At 39.1% G+C, this 16,943-nt stretch overlaps 3 protein-coding genes and 4 non-coding genes across 7 annotated transcripts; 6 read left to right on the top strand and 1 right to left on the bottom strand.

The window, feature by feature from the left end:
* Positions 1 to 1,061: 1,061 nt before the first annotated feature.
* Positions 1,062 to 3,583, bottom strand: dcun1d1 (DCN1, defective in cullin neddylation 1, domain containing 1 (S. cerevisiae)). Its single transcript, XM_031294432.2, has 7 exons — positions 3,385 to 3,583; positions 2,559 to 2,772; positions 2,203 to 2,371; positions 1,772 to 1,902; positions 1,600 to 1,682; positions 1,410 to 1,506; positions 1,062 to 1,175 (listed from the first exon to the last, which is right to left on the bottom strand). The coding sequence occupies exons 1-7, from the start codon at positions 3,385 to 3,387 to the stop codon at positions 1,099 to 1,101; spliced, it is 774 nt and encodes a 257-aa protein (XP_031150292.1). The 5' UTR covers positions 3,388 to 3,583; the 3' UTR covers positions 1,062 to 1,098.
* Positions 3,584 to 3,650: 67 nt separating this feature from the next.
* On the top strand, positions 3,651 to 4,741 carry setd9 (SET domain containing 9). Its single transcript, XM_031292937.2, has one exon. It carries the CDS (start codon positions 3,744 to 3,746, stop codon positions 4,599 to 4,601), a length of 858 nt encoding a protein of 285 aa, XP_031148797.2. The 5' UTR covers positions 3,651 to 3,743; the 3' UTR covers positions 4,602 to 4,741.
* A 2,937-nt stretch (positions 4,742 to 7,678) lies between these two features.
* On the top strand, positions 7,679 to 12,786 carry eif4a2 (eukaryotic translation initiation factor 4A). Its single transcript, XM_031294404.2, has 11 exons — positions 7,679 to 7,953; positions 8,920 to 8,971; positions 9,078 to 9,210; positions 9,473 to 9,612; positions 10,034 to 10,202; positions 10,309 to 10,418; positions 10,760 to 10,903; positions 11,279 to 11,416; positions 11,533 to 11,622; positions 11,883 to 11,962; positions 12,042 to 12,786. Exons 1-11 carry the CDS (start codon positions 7,925 to 7,927, stop codon positions 12,184 to 12,186), a joined length of 1,230 nt encoding a protein of 409 aa, XP_031150264.1. The 5' UTR covers positions 7,679 to 7,924; the 3' UTR covers positions 12,187 to 12,786.
* On the top strand, positions 9,255 to 9,328 carry LOC116046259. Its single transcript, XR_004104086.1, has one exon. It is a non-coding gene; the product is annotated as a small nucleolar RNA SNORD2 (small nucleolar RNA).
* On the top strand, positions 9,847 to 9,921 carry LOC116046258. The gene has a single exon (XR_004104085.2). It is a non-coding gene; the product is annotated as a small nucleolar RNA SNORD2 (small nucleolar RNA).
* Positions 10,477 to 10,654, top strand: LOC116046257. The gene has a single exon (XR_004104084.1). It is a non-coding gene; the product is annotated as a small nucleolar RNA SNORA81 (small nucleolar RNA).
* LOC116046256 lies at positions 10,981 to 11,166 on the top strand. The gene has a single exon (XR_004104083.1). It is a non-coding gene; the product is annotated as a small nucleolar RNA SNORA81 (small nucleolar RNA).
* Positions 12,787 to 16,943: the final 4,157 nt, after the last annotated feature.

Below are 16,943 nucleotides of genomic sequence, written 5' to 3'. Positions count from 1 at the left end.
TACATATCTACAGTATAAAGATGGCTAGGTATGTTGAAAAGCATACAAAAGTCACTACCCTAACTAAACTTATGCATACGGTATCTCCCTAAAAGCATAATCACTCTTGGCAGATCATTTTTTTCATTATTGAGCTTTTCAAAACATATCTAGCTCATTCCCTGTCAACATTACTGAATGATTAACTATAATATATAGGTTTTGTATGCAAGAATCCATGTCTACTTTCAGCTTAAAAATCTGTTATACAGACATCTCCAACTTGAAAGAGTATTGAAATAGTTAAGGACCTGCTAATGATAAACCATAAGCTCTACTGAATCATTAACAAAGCAGCTTTGTATTGCAGTGAGAGAAACAAAGACATCTTCCATTTTTCCTAATTTAAATCATAACATTCATATAGCAATTCAACTCACACAGGCCCTAAATCATATTAACCAACAATATTCACTAACCAGGGGTCACTGAGAATGACTTCTATGAATATATATATATATATATATATATATATATATATATATATATTTTTTTTTTTTTACACAGAAACAGACAGAGACCTGGTAGTTTTAAAGATACCAAATTGAAACATTTATTTTATCTTTATACATTTCTGTTTAAACAAACAGCATTATGCTTAAAAAATTACAATCAATGTTTTATACTGACTTATCGCACAAATGTATCAAAACAAAAACAAAATCAGGAATGCACACGAGTATTAAAATTCAATATTTAAAGAACAACATCCCCTCGTGAACCCTCTTGTTTAGATTATAATTCAAAAGTGTGTCTAATATTACCTGCTTTTGAGCGGAGGTGACTCCTCTCTAGTTGGCTTGAGCGCACACAAAAAAGCCAATACTTTAGATAAAAGTTCCAGACCACCACAAGTTGACCAACAAAGAGATATGCCTTTTTTATATATGTAAATACACACACACATATATAAAGTCTCTGCTGTGTAAAATATTTCAGTCCTGAGGGTTGAAAAGGCAACATAGTTCTCAGCTCAGTGCGGTCCCCTTGTCCTCCGTTCACTGCGCACTGTGGTTTGTTGGAAACCTCACATGGATGTTCCTTTAGTGAGAGCAGCCTTTAAACTGCCGTGCTTTTGGTCCCGATGTGTGGTCGTGCAAACTCCACAAAGTCATCAATAAGGACAGGCCATGCACCTGTTGAATGAACACACAAAACTAATTAAATTAATTGACTCTACCATGGAAGAAGACATGATTATGGAACTGGACTGATCTGATATTTTAATACTTAAAAAACATACTAGGCCTGTGTGAAGCAGGGTAGAGGCCCTTCATCTAATAAGTTGTGAGGGAACAATTACAGGTCATAGGCGCTTGCATGCACACAGTGATAAACGGGTTCACTTTCAGCTGAGTGTCTGTACAAACCTTCCTCATCATAATTCGACATGTCATCTGTGATCATTGTGCTGAAGTCTAGTAAGAGGTTCCAAGTGTCCTTAGGAATTGATCTTTTGTGGTGCTCCTGCAAAAGATGTTGGGCAAAGTTGAAGCAAGTCAATGAGACATGATTATATTTGCGTTTGTAGAGTAATCTTGAGTGTGATTATCAACTTACAACTAAAAAACTGTTCCACAAGTCCAGGAACTTGAATCTTCCAGCCAGTACTAAATTCCAATATGCAATTGCCATTTCTAAATCTGTAAGAGAATCAAAAATAGGTCAATAAACATTCAACAATAACATAACAAACAGACGGTTGATGCTGATTAGCATTAAAGGTTCTTACCCAAACCTTTCTGGCCAGGATTCTTTGCAAAATTAAATGTAAACTGGTAAAAGTCCTTAAATTTCCCTTGGTCCTTTAAGTCTTGCTCCATCTTTGGCAGCTGAGCTTTTAGCTTCTCAACGCTGTCACACCTGGGGAGACACAAAAGCAGACTTGTGTTTTGCTGGAAGAAGAGGAATGTTTTTTCAGTGGAGTACATTCATCTTTGTTGTAAAACTAAGCTATTCATAAGATGCATGCATATGTATAATGGTAACTTATTTGACATCTTCCAAACAAAGCTGAGAACCTCTATACAGATAAACTTTTTTACAGCAAACTCTATGTGTACATAGCGTATTATATATAGTATAGTAGCACTGTTAAGTTTGATAATAAGTACCACTTTACAGAAAAAAAGTATATGGTGCCATCTGAAAATACATTCTCACCCCTGTTCTGTCATGCCATCCATGAACTCCTGTTTTGAAAACTCGCACTGTGTTGCTGCCCTGAACTTCCAGGCTATGAGAAGGACACTTATACTGGCTGGGTCCAGAGCCAGGTCGTCACAGAACTGCTGGATCCCGTCAATGCCGATCTTGTTGTCATCATGAGGATCTAAGTATCAGAGTGTGAAGAGTGCTTTTGTCATTTACTTCAGAGCCAGATGGACAATTTTCAATAAATAACACTCAATATTTTCAGTGTTCCACTGTGATAGAATCCCTTTACTGTAACAAGCTGAAAATTGCATTGACTATAACTGTGGAGCTTTATTCTTACACATTCAATAAGCTTTCCATACCTCTATATCTGTTGTACAGCTGATCAAGCTTCTTCTTGTCTAAGGCCCCCTTTAGATTTGAAACATAGAGCTCTGGATTTTGGAAAAACTTGTCAGTAGCAACATCTAGTTTCCAGTCATTTTGTGACAGACAGGTCAGTGCAGTTTTCTCATTGGATTGTGTGAAAATCATGAACTGACGAACTTTATCCTTTTGTGAGGACTTCAGCTTGTTCTGCACAAAGACACACAAAACACTTGTTGCAATAACACACAAATGGTCTAACGTAAAGAACAGCAATAGCAAAATCAAACACATCACTTATCTATTGGAATAACCATTTATATCAGTTGCTAACAACGAAATTTCCAACTGCAGAACTCCAAAACAACCACGAAGTGTAGGCTAGTTGTTAGCTAATGTTACATAAACACCGAACCATGGTTTAACACATTTAAAAAACAGCAATAACATGCTATCCTGACAGCATACACCGACTTGCAATGTGTTGACTGGCTGGCTAGCTAGCTAGCTAATATCTTTACATTTATGATAACATTGAACAATACAGCTAGTCATAAAATCCTGTCGACAACAACACATAGCTTACGCTGCTGCAGTGTGTGTAACGTTGGCCAATTTTGTTTGTCAGTTGGCTTAAAGGCTAGCAAGCTTAGCTAGCTAGCTAACTAGGCGAGCTAATGCTAACGTCGAGAGCTACGTTTGTTTTCATTATATAAAGGGAATACAAGGTCATTAGCGCAGCTTTTTTTATTATATTTATCACCCCAAAGTAATAGTTTATGATTACATCACGGCACCAGAATAAAAACAGTAATTTCTTACCATGTTTGTCTTTGCCCGACTCCCTTTCCTCCCATCCAGCTGGCTAATGCATGTAAAGTTTTTTCGAGTCACTTAAAAAGTTCTTCCGGTTGAAGCATCATATATCAAAAATAAAAGCATAGGTTTGGTCGCTCCTTGATTTAGCCATATCTTAAAGTGTTAAATTGTTCGATGTTTTTCCTATTTAACACATTATACACATTTGTCGTAAAGTGAAAAAAAAACTTTATTAAAGTTTGAGAGTTCTGAGACGAATTTGGATATTAGCAAGTGTGCTTTTTATTTTGGAGCAACTTAACGGAAGAGACTCTAAAACTAAGCTTCTTCCTCCATGTCCGAGCTCTCAGACGTCGATCTGGATGTTTAGAACTGCTCTAAAAAGATTTCAGAACAAATGGAAATCGTACAGACACCGATTTGTCCCATGGGTTGTACTGAACCTGTCTAAAAATGAGAAAACGCTGCGGCAGGTAAAGGAGCGCTCGAAAGACAAACAGGTCCCAGATGAGGAGGTTTCACAGAGCCTGCTGCAGCTCTTCAGAGTCCTGCTCAGTAATGGGGCAAATACGGGGGGACTCCGAGCAGCTCAAACTCACTTTCTCAGACAGGTAACAAGTGAAGAACACCAGTGTGGAGGAAATCCAGTGTGTGGAGATGATGCCATGTTACAGTCTCTTGGATTCTGCATTGACCGGAAACCTAGCACTTTGCCCTTTGCAGGAACTGGAGTGTTTGTTACCAAAGGATTTGTACCCAAAGGAGCTACAGTGGCCATGTACCCTGGTACAGTATATCAAGCCTATGAGCCAATTCTCCTCCAGTCCATCAGAAACCCTTTTTTATTCAGGTGTATTGATGGTGTCTTGGTTGATGGAAATGACAAAGGCATATCCAAAATGGTGTTCAAGTCATGCAGTGGCAGGGACAGAATAGGGCCTTTCATGATGAGTGACACCAGCTGGCTGACAGCCAGTCCACAAAACCCACTTGCTGTTGGTCAGTATGTGAACAACTGCTCTAATGAGTTGCCTGCTAACGTGTGCTACCAGGAGTATGACGTGCCGGACACATTTCCCATCGAGCTCCGCCTGTATCTGCCTAATGTCAACTACAGCCATGACACACAGAGGCCTCTACGCTGTGTTGTCCTTGTATCACTCAGAGACATTACAGTAGGGGAGGAACTCTTCTCCAACTACTACACCATTGTGCATTAGAGTCAAAGTACACTCTGCTGTTCTGCTTTGGTGTCAGAACTGAAGAAAACAATACTATCATTGTCTGTCTTCCTAAGGGGAAAAATAATTGTGTACATTCAGCATTGCACTGGAATAAAAGCAAACATGTCTTGTATGAATTATTGTAAGCCAGACACAAAACTGCTCTTATTTGACAGTGTTGAAGGGTATTTTAAGAAATATATAGAAGGAACCAAGGTTAATTGGGCCAGGGAAACAGACCTGAGCACAGTGGTGTGTCCAGACTTTTTTGACTGGGGTGGCCCAAGTTGGCCACTGACTTATGCAGTGTTGGAATAGCATTAATATACAGTAGGGGATTTGTTAATCTTTAACAGAGACAGTTCACCAGTGACTAGCGAACCGCCCCATGCAGTGCCGGCTCCAAAGGGGACACAAGGGAGCATTCGAGCAGATGTTTACTGACATCTAGGTCTACTGGTCATAAAACTTAACTTGTTACGTAAACCTAACAACAGCAATTCATTAACAAAGAGTTATGATTAGATGTGCTTTTTGTGACTTTCACCCACTTAAAGAAAAAATTAAAAATGAAATGAGATGGCTTGTTCCCAGTGGCTATACTGGTGTTCTACTGGCAGCCAACTAAGAAAAGCAGCACCACACACCCAACAGTTGCCCTCCTGCCTTATGTAACATTATAGGCTACTCAATTAGAAATGTATAGAAAATAAATGGGAGGTATCTTTAAAGCATAGGCTACTTACTTGTGCCTGCCTATACATAAATGGTGAGCTTTTCCCATAATATTGCTGGTTCTGTGGTGTTGGAATTTCATATAACGTTCCTCAAATAGAAATGTATAGCAAATGAATGGGGTTATCTGTAATATACAATTTATTTTACCTAAATGGTGACCTTTCCCTAAAATACTGCTGGTTCTGTGGTGTTGGCTTTTCAAATATGATGCCTGCAGTACACCATAGGAGCATCATTTTAATCCTTAAAGCTTGGGGCTCCTGGGTAGCTCACCTGGTAGAGCATGCACCCCATGTACAGAGGCTCAGTCCTTGCTGCAGCGGGTTCTATTCCAACCCGTGGCCCTTTTGCTACATGACATTCCCCCACTCTCTCCCCTTTCATGTCCAAGCTGTCCTATCAAATAAAGGCCTAAAATAATCTTTTTTATATATATATATATATATATATATATATATATATATATATATATGTGCCCCCCTTGGATAGTTGTTTGAGTACTAACACTGGCCCCTTGAATAGGCCTAACTCTTTTGGTTCTGTATTTTTTAACTTAACTTCGAACAAATGCCTTTTTTCACTGCAACACTTGACTTGCTCTTTTTTGGTTTTCCATTGACAAAAGTTGTAGATAGTGCCTGGTTGGTACCTGGTACTTTTTTTGGTACCACCACCTCAAGGTTCCAAGAGAGCTGAGCCAATACTAAAAGATGGAGTTAAAACACTGCAGACCACTGATTAGAGAGAATCATCTCTAGCGCAACAGTGGACATCCTGCGCAAACCCGCATTTTTTAAATAGTTAAGCTCAATAGCGTCCGCAATTTGCATTGAAGATGATGTCACAGCAGTTTCATGCGGTGTCGTCGCTATGGCAATATTATTGGATTCATGATGTATGTGTATGCTGTGATGAGGAGCTAATACTGCTGGTAGTAACTATATGTTAGCCTATATATAATCTAAATGGTACTAAAGGCGCTCATATGTTTTGGATGAAAGCTTTAACCTTTAAAGTAATAAAGGAACTACTCAAGTAAAGTACAAGTACTTTAAAATTGTACTTAGTTAAATGTGCTAAGTTCCTTTCCACCACTGCCTCGTAACGGAAACTTACAGGAAGACAAATCAGTGCACTCAGCAGAACTGGTAATAAACCTGCTGTTGCTGGTGGGGGAGGGATCAAATGTTCAGATTCCAGTTGAGTTTTAAAAAGTGTACAAACTTTGATATTAAAGGGAAATCCGTCCACACGATTTGTCAATCAGGGATTAACATGAACTTCATCCACATCTAGGTCAAAACATTAAAAGGGACAATTTGCAGACACACTCACGGTTAAATGGGTTATAAAAAATTAGAGGGTGCAGGTCCTCCAAGTGGGCCTATTATGACTAATTCAGAAACTGACTCTTTCATAAAAATAATTACCAAATGATGGCCACAGGGGTGAGACACCAGACAAACAGACGTTTGGAAATTGGAGAACACAGGGCAATACAGAAAGAAACTGATCATGTTAATTGGTCACAGTGGACTAAAGTCAACACTTCACGAAATAGGAAAACACAAGAGTATAATACATCATGTTGGTTATTATAGTGTAATAAGGATCAGTGTGAAAACGAGAGGTGACCAGAAAACTGCAGAGAAAAATACATTGTTTATGTCAATTTAGAGCTACTCAAGTCAGTAAGTAGTGGAAGTTTACAATATAATGTCTGGTGTCAAGAAAAAACCTTGCCCAACTTCTTTACCAGATCATGCCACATAAAGAATGGTGAGACATGCTTGTCTGTCCAATCAGGTTTCTTGAGGATGTGCAACATACCAGGTCTCTCTCTACTCCACCTCTTTCATTACACACTCCAGTTAGCCAACATATGAGGGATTGTATACTTGTCATTTACTGTTATGTTTGAAAACCTGTCTCCGACATTCTGAAAGAAAGAATGTAAGCAGAACTCTGGTTCATAGTTATCTCACTCACTGCTATCTCAAAGTTGCCTAAGATAGAATACATAATATAAGAACACATCATGTAAAACACTGCATTTACTCCTGCATTCCCTTCACTAAACTTTTTGGCAACTAAAAGTGGTTTCATGATTGGGATGTAAATCTTTCTTTTTGTCATTTTTTTCTTAGGCTCCTGTATTACATTATTACCGTATTTTTCTTCTTACTTTCAGTTGTACATCATGACCTGCTCTTGTATCGGCCTTACACGAACCCTCTTCAAGATATTGCACAACCTTGTCAGATCCGTAGTCAGAACAAGTTTTGACCTGTCAGAGACACTGTAGAAACCTAAGCACTACTTATCACTGCAATATCCTTCCGCTGAGAAATATAGTCTGGATTAATTTTCACATTTTTATCGGTTATTGAAACATAATTTGTATATAGCAGATAGAGAATACAATGTATTGTGATCCAAACATTAAGTCAGTCAACTGAAACTATATTGTCAACGAAACGGAGCATTTTAAGTTAGTCAGTGAAAAAAGTGCGGCTGCATAAAGGCAGTGGGCATCGCCATCAGCGATCTTTCCAGTCGCATGCTGAAGTTAGGAACGGATCATGTCTAGCGATTCTGCTGATTTTAACAGGTAAGAACCTTTCATTTCGTCTTATTTTGAAAACAATACTCGATGTTTAGCTTGGTTTACTTAAACCTGCCATGGTGGTGTGAACTATGTTTGATGCGGAATTATTTATTATATAGCTAGCTAGGTAGTAGGCCCCGACCGCTTTGAGGGCTATGGGGTTGCTAACAGTTAGCTAGCTAGTTAACTAGCTTGGTGCAGTTAGCTGCCCAGCTACACCGCATTTCCAAATTTTTACTAGCTATTTTGATAAAATGTTCTTTCTTATGTCGAATGTGTGATTCATTTAAAAACTGGGTTATAATTTTAAAACGTTTTGCTGTCGTAGTTGTGAGAACCGTGGGACTAGGCTTATGTTACAGCTCGGCCTAACATCAGTTCTCAGGCAGCAGGAGCCGTCACAGGCCCAACTATTCGACATATTGGCTAACGGTAACTCTTTTGATACTCAAATTGACATGAATCACAGTGGGCGTCTTAACCAGTCTGGACAACCTTTTCAGATCCCTTAAAGTGGGATTTAGGAGCACCAGGTAACGTTAGTTGAGCCCTACTTGTGGGATTTGACACGTGCGCCCAGCGAAGCCCCGGACCCATCTGTAGTGAGATACTCTGGGCGTAACCCGGTGAGAACCGCTTGCCACACATCTGACGTAGTTGTTAACGTTACGTTTTAGGCGATTAAAGTGGCAATCACTTAGGTTTCAGTCCTGGTTGATTTAAGCATTTCTATTTAAATAAACAATGGAATTGTGCTGAGTTTTGGTCTGGAGCATAGAAGTTACAGCTTTAATATTAACGTGAAAGGTTAACGTTAGGTTTTTCATTACGTCTCTTGATCAATCACGACACGTGGTGGTATCATATTGTTGTAGTTGCCTGTTCTTAGTAGTCTGTCCTCAAGAGCTTTTCCATTTTTATGATTGTAAGTTAACTTCAAGTGAAATTTACCTATCCTTTTTCTTACAGCTCAAAAGACCATGGGGGGCCAGACGGAATGGAGCCTGATGGTGTTATCGAGGTAAGTGCATGACAAAATGACAATAGTCTTTGCCCAGCTGTTGATACAGCTTTAGCATTGAATGTGTATACTTACTTACACTCTCAAACTATTCTTCTTACTTCAGAGTAACTGGAATGAGATTACCGACAACTTTGATGATATGAGCCTGAAAGAGACTCTTCTCAGGGGGATATATGCATATGGTTTTGAAAAGCCATCTGCCATTCAACAAAGGGCAATCATACCTTGCATCAAAGGTACAAAAACCATATTTAACTGATAAGTGGATTGTTTTATTTGTGAGTGAAGTGATGCTTTACCATCTTTCGGGACTTACCCATTCATGGGGATAACTTTTTTTCCAACTGATCACTCAATACTGTTAACTATAACTGCCGTGCAATCAAACCTGACATAATGTCAGATTTTTTGTATAGAATTTGGAATGCACATTTCTCTCAATCCTAAATGATTGAGTTGGAAGAAATATCTTCTTACTGTAAATATATTTGTCTGTAGGCTATGATGTCATTGCCCAGGCCCAGTCGGGCACTGGCAAGACGGCCACGTTTGCCATCTCTATCTTGCAGCAACTGGACATAGAGGTGAAGGAGACTCAGGCTCTGGTGTTGGCTCCCACCAGAGAGCTGGCTCAGCAGGTATGCTGTTTCTGAGGTCACAGTGACCTCCACAGTATCTCAGACCTAGACAGCATATTGAGGACACTGATTCATTTACTAAGGTACCATTTTTTTCAAACTTTTCAAAATTCAGAAATTGTGAAACGGTATCCTTAAGATTGGTGTAGTCTCTGTCCATGGCTGCATCGGTCTAAATCTGGCTTAATTGAATGATTGTGGTTTAAATACATTCATATGTTGCTGTGGAAAACTGGGTGATGTGATGGCATACCATCTTTCGGGACTGACTCTATAATGGAGATTACTTTTTGATTTTACTGATCACTTTGAACAGTTATTCCACAAATGTCCTGTCTTGCCATCTGCCATCGTTGCCATCTGTACCACACATTATCCTAAAGCAGTGTTGGTTTTTTTGCTCCCATCTCCCCCTCATTAGATCCAGAAGGTCATTCTGGCTCTGGGTGACTACATGGGGGCAGCATGCCATGCCTGCATCGGGGGGACCGATCTCCGTGCTGAAATATCAAAGCTCCAGGCTGAGGCCCCTCACATAGTGGTGGGCACACCAGGACGTGTGTACGACATGCTTAGCAGGGGACATCTGTGTAAGTATGATGAGAGGTCTGGATCAACAAAAAAGCATTCTCAAACAGTTGGGTGATTTTATTTTACAAATAAAAGCTTGACTTTTAACGCCACACTTCTGTGCAGCTGCAAAATGTATCAAGATGTTTGTTCTGGATGAAGCTGATGAGATGTTGAGTCGAGGGTTCAAAGATCAAATCTATGAGATCTTCCAGAAGCAGAGCACAAACATTCAAGTAAGAACTTTTTGGATACAAGCACAACACCGACATGAATGAAATGTTTAATATGGAACCCTTCTGCATTAACAGAACTTTGCTATAATTGTGTGGTCCAGACTTTGTTTCATACAATAATGCTAGCAGAGTATAGGGTGGAAGGAGATTATTACCCACTGCACTGAAAATGAGATGTGGTCGAACCTCTTTCTTAATGTTCGTTGGCCACTGTCTCAAGGTGCAGTGCCACATGTAGGTCTGAATTGTATAAAATGTACTTTCGAAACTGCACCAAGTTTTGACTTGATTGATGACTTGTCTCTTGGATCTTATGGTGATATGTTGTTCATCTTCTAAAGGTGGTCCTGCTCTCTGCCACCATGCCAGCAGAGGTGTTGGAGGTGACCAAGAAGTTCATGCGAGAACCCATTCGCATCTTGGTGAAGAAAGAAGAGCTTACCCTCGAGGGTATCAAGCAATTCTACATAAATGTGGAGCGAGAGGTGGGTTTACTTATCCGCAACACTCTAGTCGGTAACATTTCAGCAAGCTGCATCTCACTGTTAGGAATGTCATCTGTCCCTTCTCTCTAAAGCACCCTGCTGAAACTGCAGGAGCCAAACCTCACAGGTTTAGCTCATGTGGCCGTGTAAGCATGGGTACACCAGGGAAGGAGATTAAAATGCACAGTATCAGAAATGAGGCTTGTGGGGGACCTCTTTCTTAATGTCCAGTGTCCTTCGTCTCAAGATCCTGTGTTACACATTAGCTACTCCTTAGTTTAATAGATGCTTGATAAGCAGGCTTGCGTTTTTGTCTTGTCAGCTTAACTTTGTTCAGTTAACAATGCATAACTTGTTTTTCATGGATATCAACAGGAGTGGAAGCTGGACACCCTGTGTGATCTGTATGAAACACTGACTATCACCCAGGCTGTCATTTTCCTCAACACCAGGAGAAAAGTTGACTGGTTGACTGAGAAGATGCATGCTAGAGACTTCACCGTCTCTGCTCTGGTACGATCGGTTTGCCTGCTTGGCTCTAAAACTGTTGGATCAATACACTGTTGTGATGGTCAAGGCTCATCAGTAATAATGCTGCACATTTTCCTTACCAAAATACTCTTTTACAGCATGGTGATATGGACCAGAAGGAGCGTGATGTGATTATGAGAGAGTTTAGGTCTGGCTCAAGCAGAGTGTTGATTACTACTGATCTTCTGGTTAGTATGAGGTGTAATGTGATGGGTAACATAAGAAATGTCATAATTGGTTTTAAAGTTAACCCCAAATGTTTTAAATTCTGCAACAGTCCTGTTATGACCAAGCAGTCAAACATTTTGGGAGATTAGGGCTCGTTCTCCACAATGGGTTCTTCTACTGTAGAAATCTGTTACTTATATACGAGCGACATTGACGTGCACAATGATTTAGCCATCCATCTTAGACTAGAATGTCATTTAAATTTCTTTCTTTTGCTCAGGCTCGTGGGATCGACGTCCAGCAGGTTTCCCTGGTCATTAATTATGACCTTCCTACAAACCGAGAGAACTACATTCATAGGTAAGTTGCATCATATATTGCACCATTATGTGCACCTCAGTCTCCTCGAGTCTAATGTGGCCCATCTTATTCCCTCCAGAATTGGTCGTGGTGGCCGTTTTGGCAGAAAAGGAGTTGCTATCAACTTCGTCACTGAGGAAGACAAGAGGATTCTTCGGGATATCGAGACGTTTTACAATACTACCGTGGAGGAGATGCCCATGAATGTGGCAGACCTGATTTGATCCCTGAGATTTTTTTTTAAAACGCAGTGATAGCGATCGTCCACTTGCATTGTGCTTATATTATTCAAAGGGGGAAAAACTTCTCAATGCTAAATCTTGGATCAGAATTTTGGTATGTGTTTAAAAGCGAGGTGATTTCTATGGTGGTCCCTCTCGGACAGTTGTAGATTCTAACCTCGACAGGTGGCTGTTTGGCGCTACACAGCTATGGGGTCTGTAAACTTAAAGGTTCTTATCAGGTATTTTTTTCCATGTTCAATTAAGATGTGTGTATTCGATGTTCTCCATCATTTAGTAATTTACTTGTGGACTAAAAGGTATAAGTGCTGTATAAAGTCTGCAAATTATGTTATGCTAACATATGTGCAATGTATTGTGGGACTGCTTAATAGACTTATGTATTACTGTAGGTTCACTTGCCTTTTATCTTTTGTGAATGTGTTAATTTAATATACCATATTTTTTTAATCCCACTTGCTCTCTCAGAATTCCTGACATGTGATACCCTTACCAGAGTATATTGCTTCTTCCCCCTGCCCCTCTATCAGATTTTCTCTCCCAGAATTGTATCAATGTCTTAATAAACTGATATTGCTCTAACTACACCTGCTTGTCTGTTATGGAGGTGGATTGTGAACCGCTTGTGCAGATTATATTTAGTATAATGAAAGATGCCACATTGGTTCTGATTGGTGTTAATCTGGTACAACATACTTTGGGCAAGTATCTACAAGTACAACTTTATTTTTAGATCACATGAAAAATCGCGCTTCAGTCAGGATTTTTTTGAAAATGTCTTATCGTAACCTATTCAGACGGTGGGCACATGGGTTTTTTTTTTTTTTTTTTTTCTTCTTAAATAATAGAATGTAGCCCTCCCATGTAAATGTAATCTCCCTAGTGCTGCAGAGGAAGAAAGTTTGAAGAGAAACTCACTTTTCAGCCAACTGATTTTGAAATTTTCTTCAGATTTGTGTTTCGGCCATCTAAGAATTTACACCGATTCCAAAATGTCCAAGTGTATCTCGCTGCAGTCTGCGGGAAGGCGGGGCTTGACATCAAGCCCCGCCCACACTCAAGTCAGCCATTTTTCTTTGCTTACGTCACTCCCCATACGCTCGAACGGACGAAGACGGCCCAGTTCTCTTAATACATCCATGAGACAGCCTGGTAGAATTTTTTTACTATGAAGAACATGATTTGGATAAATGCCATGTTTTTTATTTTTAATCTTTTAATTTTATTTGAAAATTTTATATCTATAAATGTGAACGATCTGAAAGAACCGGATAGGCTGTTCACCAATTTAAAAATGACATGAAATTATATTTTGAAACTTTAAAAAAGGACTAACAAATAAGAAAGCCACCCGGACTCTGAACATTTACAATGCCTTACAACCTCTTTAATGTAAATTTCATGCGCCCCTTTTTCGTGTATGTATGTATGCATTTAATGTTTTCAATGGATTTTTATGGATCTGTACTTGAATAATAAAGTTTTTTGAAGACAAAAAAAAAAGACAGCCTGGTAGCGAAGCTGATATAGCCTCTTGATTCACATTAGATAGAAACTGATGATGTAGGGGTCCGTGTACTTTTTCGTTCATTCGATTTTCATTTCATAAACAGGTATTAAAAAACAAAAAACGAATGGTTATTTGATTTTCGTTTTAAAATACAAAATTTGAAATTGAAATACAAGGCATTTTTTCCTTTTCATGGTCAAAAGGGGATGGGAGAAATTTAAAATATACTTTGATTTTCATTTTCTATTTCATATAACAAAAAATAAAATCACTCGAAAATAGAAATTTTTCATATTCAGAGACCGGGTGTTGTCATTTCCACGGCAACAGCGCCAGTGTAGCCTACCATTGGTGGTGCTTTCAGCCCAGGCTAAAATTACTTTGGAAACCCTAATGCATATGTTTATATGTATTGCCTCATTTATGTATTTCATGAAATGAAAATCGAATGACCAAAACATACACTACCATATTTGCTTTAACTCAGGCTGCAGGGGACATTCTAAAACGGTTAACATGAAGAAAAAAAAAACACTTAACCATCACCATATTTCTCATGGCCATATCTTGTCATGAACACTTAGCCTGTCAAAAAACTAAACCGAAATTCAACGATTATAGAAGTTCTCTCACGTTAACGTTTTCTTCTTCATTGGCGCCTATGGCGAGGAAGAAGCTTAACGCGGTTTAATGTACCTAAACAATGATCAATGATTACCAAATTTCTATCTCATATTGCTCCTCATAACCACTGAAAACTGTCAAAAAATCTAAGTCCAATTATTATGGACGTTATCTGACTGATAACTGACTGATATCTGATTGATCATTGTTTAGGTAGATTAAACCATGTTAAGCTTTTTCATGTTAAGCGTTTTAGAATGTCCCTGCTGCAGTGGTAGTGGAGCAGCTAAGTGCCATTTTTTATGGAAATCGTTCACTTGTGGATACAAGCACCAAAATTGGCACAATTACTCACTGGATAGTGCTCTTTCAAAAAAGTACGTTAGCCATCGCAAAAAAAACGTCATGTCGGCGGCGGCGGCCATTTTACTTTCCGCCATAGCCAAATTATGTATTTTGCATGATATCTCCTGAACAAAACATTCAACTGCATAAAGGATGATGTCTACCCCTATGTTTTGATGGTCAACGATTACAATGATACCACATGCAACATAAATGAAGGCCTTTAGACAGCTGTGGCGGCCATTTTGGATTCCGCCATAACCAAATTATGTATTTTCCATCATATCTCTTGAATCAAACATGATAAATCACAATAGGTGATATTTACCCCTATGTTTTGATGGTCAAGAATTACAATGAGACTATATTCAACATCATAAACTAATTATATCAATAGTTAAGTCTAATGGTGAGATCTAATGATGCGGAATGTAAATTATAAAATTATGAAATGTTAAGGAATTTCAGGTGAATTTGTGGGATATTTGAAAAAAGTAATGTTTTAAAGCATGTGTTACATTGGATTTATTACATGGCTTTCTGCAGTTGATAAAAGACCATTGCTAAGTATAACACACCGTTGCCATGCATAGCAGAGCGTTGCCATGGACGCAGTTCTGTTCACTCTGGAGGACAGCTATCAATCCGCTGAAAGAAGTATAATTTATCAGCTGTGGAACAATTTGTCTGAGGTAAGTTTTTACATTTTGTCTTACACTGAGGTAATTATTCATGTTGAAGTTCTAATTTAAAGTGTTTAAAGCATGTAGCCTACCTTCTAAATGTAAAATAATGTAATTCAATTCACAAGGACTTAGATAAACACTGTTCTCCTGACCAATTCTTCTGAAATCTTCAGCCAGCTTAGCCACTACCCTCCAAGAATGGATGATGGCGACCTGAAGATTTTAGAGAAGTTTGTGGTCATGATGTACAACAGATCCAGCGAAGCAGGAGGAGTAGATGAAGCCAGGTTGGACTTGTTTGCCAGAAAGCAAAGGCCATATGAAGCCATTCCTCCAACTCAAGCAGCATTGCTGCAGCATGTAAAGCGTTCAGCCTACCAGGCAGGCTGCATCTGGAGTCAAGCAACTGTATGCCAGCCAGAAATACTGAGTCCTTCTGAGTGGGGTTGGACCAAGACAGGTGATCTTCTGGACAGAGCTATCACCAATTGTAGAGAGCTGTCAGCAACTGACCAAATGTGGATGCAAAGCAGAATGCCGCGGAAGATGTAAATGCTATCACTTTGGTCTTACCTGTACAGCACTGTGCAGCTGTAAGTGCCAGGACTAGCAATGTTGGCCTTAATGAACATAAATATAACCACCCACATAAATACAAAGAACATAAATACAATAATTGTATGTGTCTCCAAAAAAGTAAATAACATAAAACCTCCTGTTACTTTTGCATACTTCGTAATAATTTTTTTCTTGGAATTATGTCACATTTTATGCTTGTTTTTTCACATTATTTACTCTAAATACCATAAAAAGACTCTCGAAACACAAAATAGATATGTATGTGACATCCTCATAGTCAAAAACATAGGATTCAAAGGTAAAAACCTTGAAATATGTCCCATGAGTAAAATTATGTGGCAAGATACGTGTTTTCCAATGCCGGAAATGGCGGCCATCTTGGAAAATGGCGGCCATTTTGAAAAATCAGGTGGCTAATGTTATTTTTCAAATGATTGGCCCCAGAGGGATAACCACACCAAATTGGGTGCTTGTATCCACTTATGAACGATTTTCCCCCTTATCTGCCCCACTATGGAGGGAAACTGTAGCCTATAACTTCCTGAGCGACCGATCATCCATTTCTTGCCCCCCTTTACATAAATATACATAAATATGGCTAAGAAATAGATAATGAAATACATAAATGCGGCAATACATATGAACATACGCATTAGCCATTATAGTTCAATAGCCTAAATACATATGTTTTACTTTTATTTATTTCGTCTATTTATATGCACGTTATATTCAAAGGAAGTTTTGTTATCTCACAGACTTCGACTAAAAGCAACTAGCAAGCCTGCCTGACATCAGTGCATCATAGCATATCACTATCTGCAAACAAAAGAAAATATGACTAAAACACGAGCGCGGCAGATTCCCAGCTCAGCTAGAGCGGGTAACGCCAGCTCTGCAGACGGACCAGAGTCAGTCAGCACCGGGCAGCGAACCGCGGGGACCGAGGTCACAGAGCTGGAGGCTAGCTGCAGCAGCTAATATTAGAATATTAGACC

Source organism: Sander lucioperca, chromosome 9, assembly GCF_008315115.2.
Source record: "Sander lucioperca isolate FBNREF2018 chromosome 9, SLUC_FBN_1.2, whole genome shotgun sequence".
Taxonomy (NCBI): domain Eukaryota; kingdom Metazoa; phylum Chordata; class Actinopteri; order Perciformes; family Percidae; genus Sander; species Sander lucioperca.
Note: the sequence above shows the minus strand (reverse complement) of the source record. Positions and strands in the feature narration are given on the sequence as shown.

What these genes read in the sequence shown, in the direction of transcription:
- setd9 (XM_031292937.2), top strand. Translation starts at nt 3,744, where the DNA reads ATGTTTAGAACTGCTCTAAAAAGATTTCAGAACAAATGGAAATCGTAC.
- eif4a2 (XM_031294404.2), top strand. Translation starts at nt 7,925, where the DNA reads ATGTCTAGCGATTCTGCTGATTTTAACAG. An exon ending in AGCAGAGCACAAACATTCAA is followed by an intron (nt 10,419 to 10,759) that starts GTAAGAACTTTT and finishes CATCTTCTAAAG; the next exon opens with GTGGTCCTGCTCTCTGCCAC. An exon ending in CGAGAGAACTACATTCATAG is followed by an intron (nt 11,963 to 12,041) that starts GTAAGTTGCATC and finishes TATTCCCTCCAG; the next exon opens with AATTGGTCGTGGTGGCCGTT.
- dcun1d1 (XM_031294432.2), bottom strand. An exon ending in GATGGCATGACAGAACAGGG is followed by an intron (nt 1,903 to 2,202) that starts GTGAGAATGTAT and finishes GTGTCTCCCCAG; the next exon opens with GTGTGACAGCGTTGAGAAGC. An exon ending in GTCGAATTATGATGAGGAAG is followed by an intron (nt 1,176 to 1,409) that starts GTTTGTACAGAC and finishes TTCATTCAACAG; the next exon opens with GTGCATGGCCTGTCCTTATT.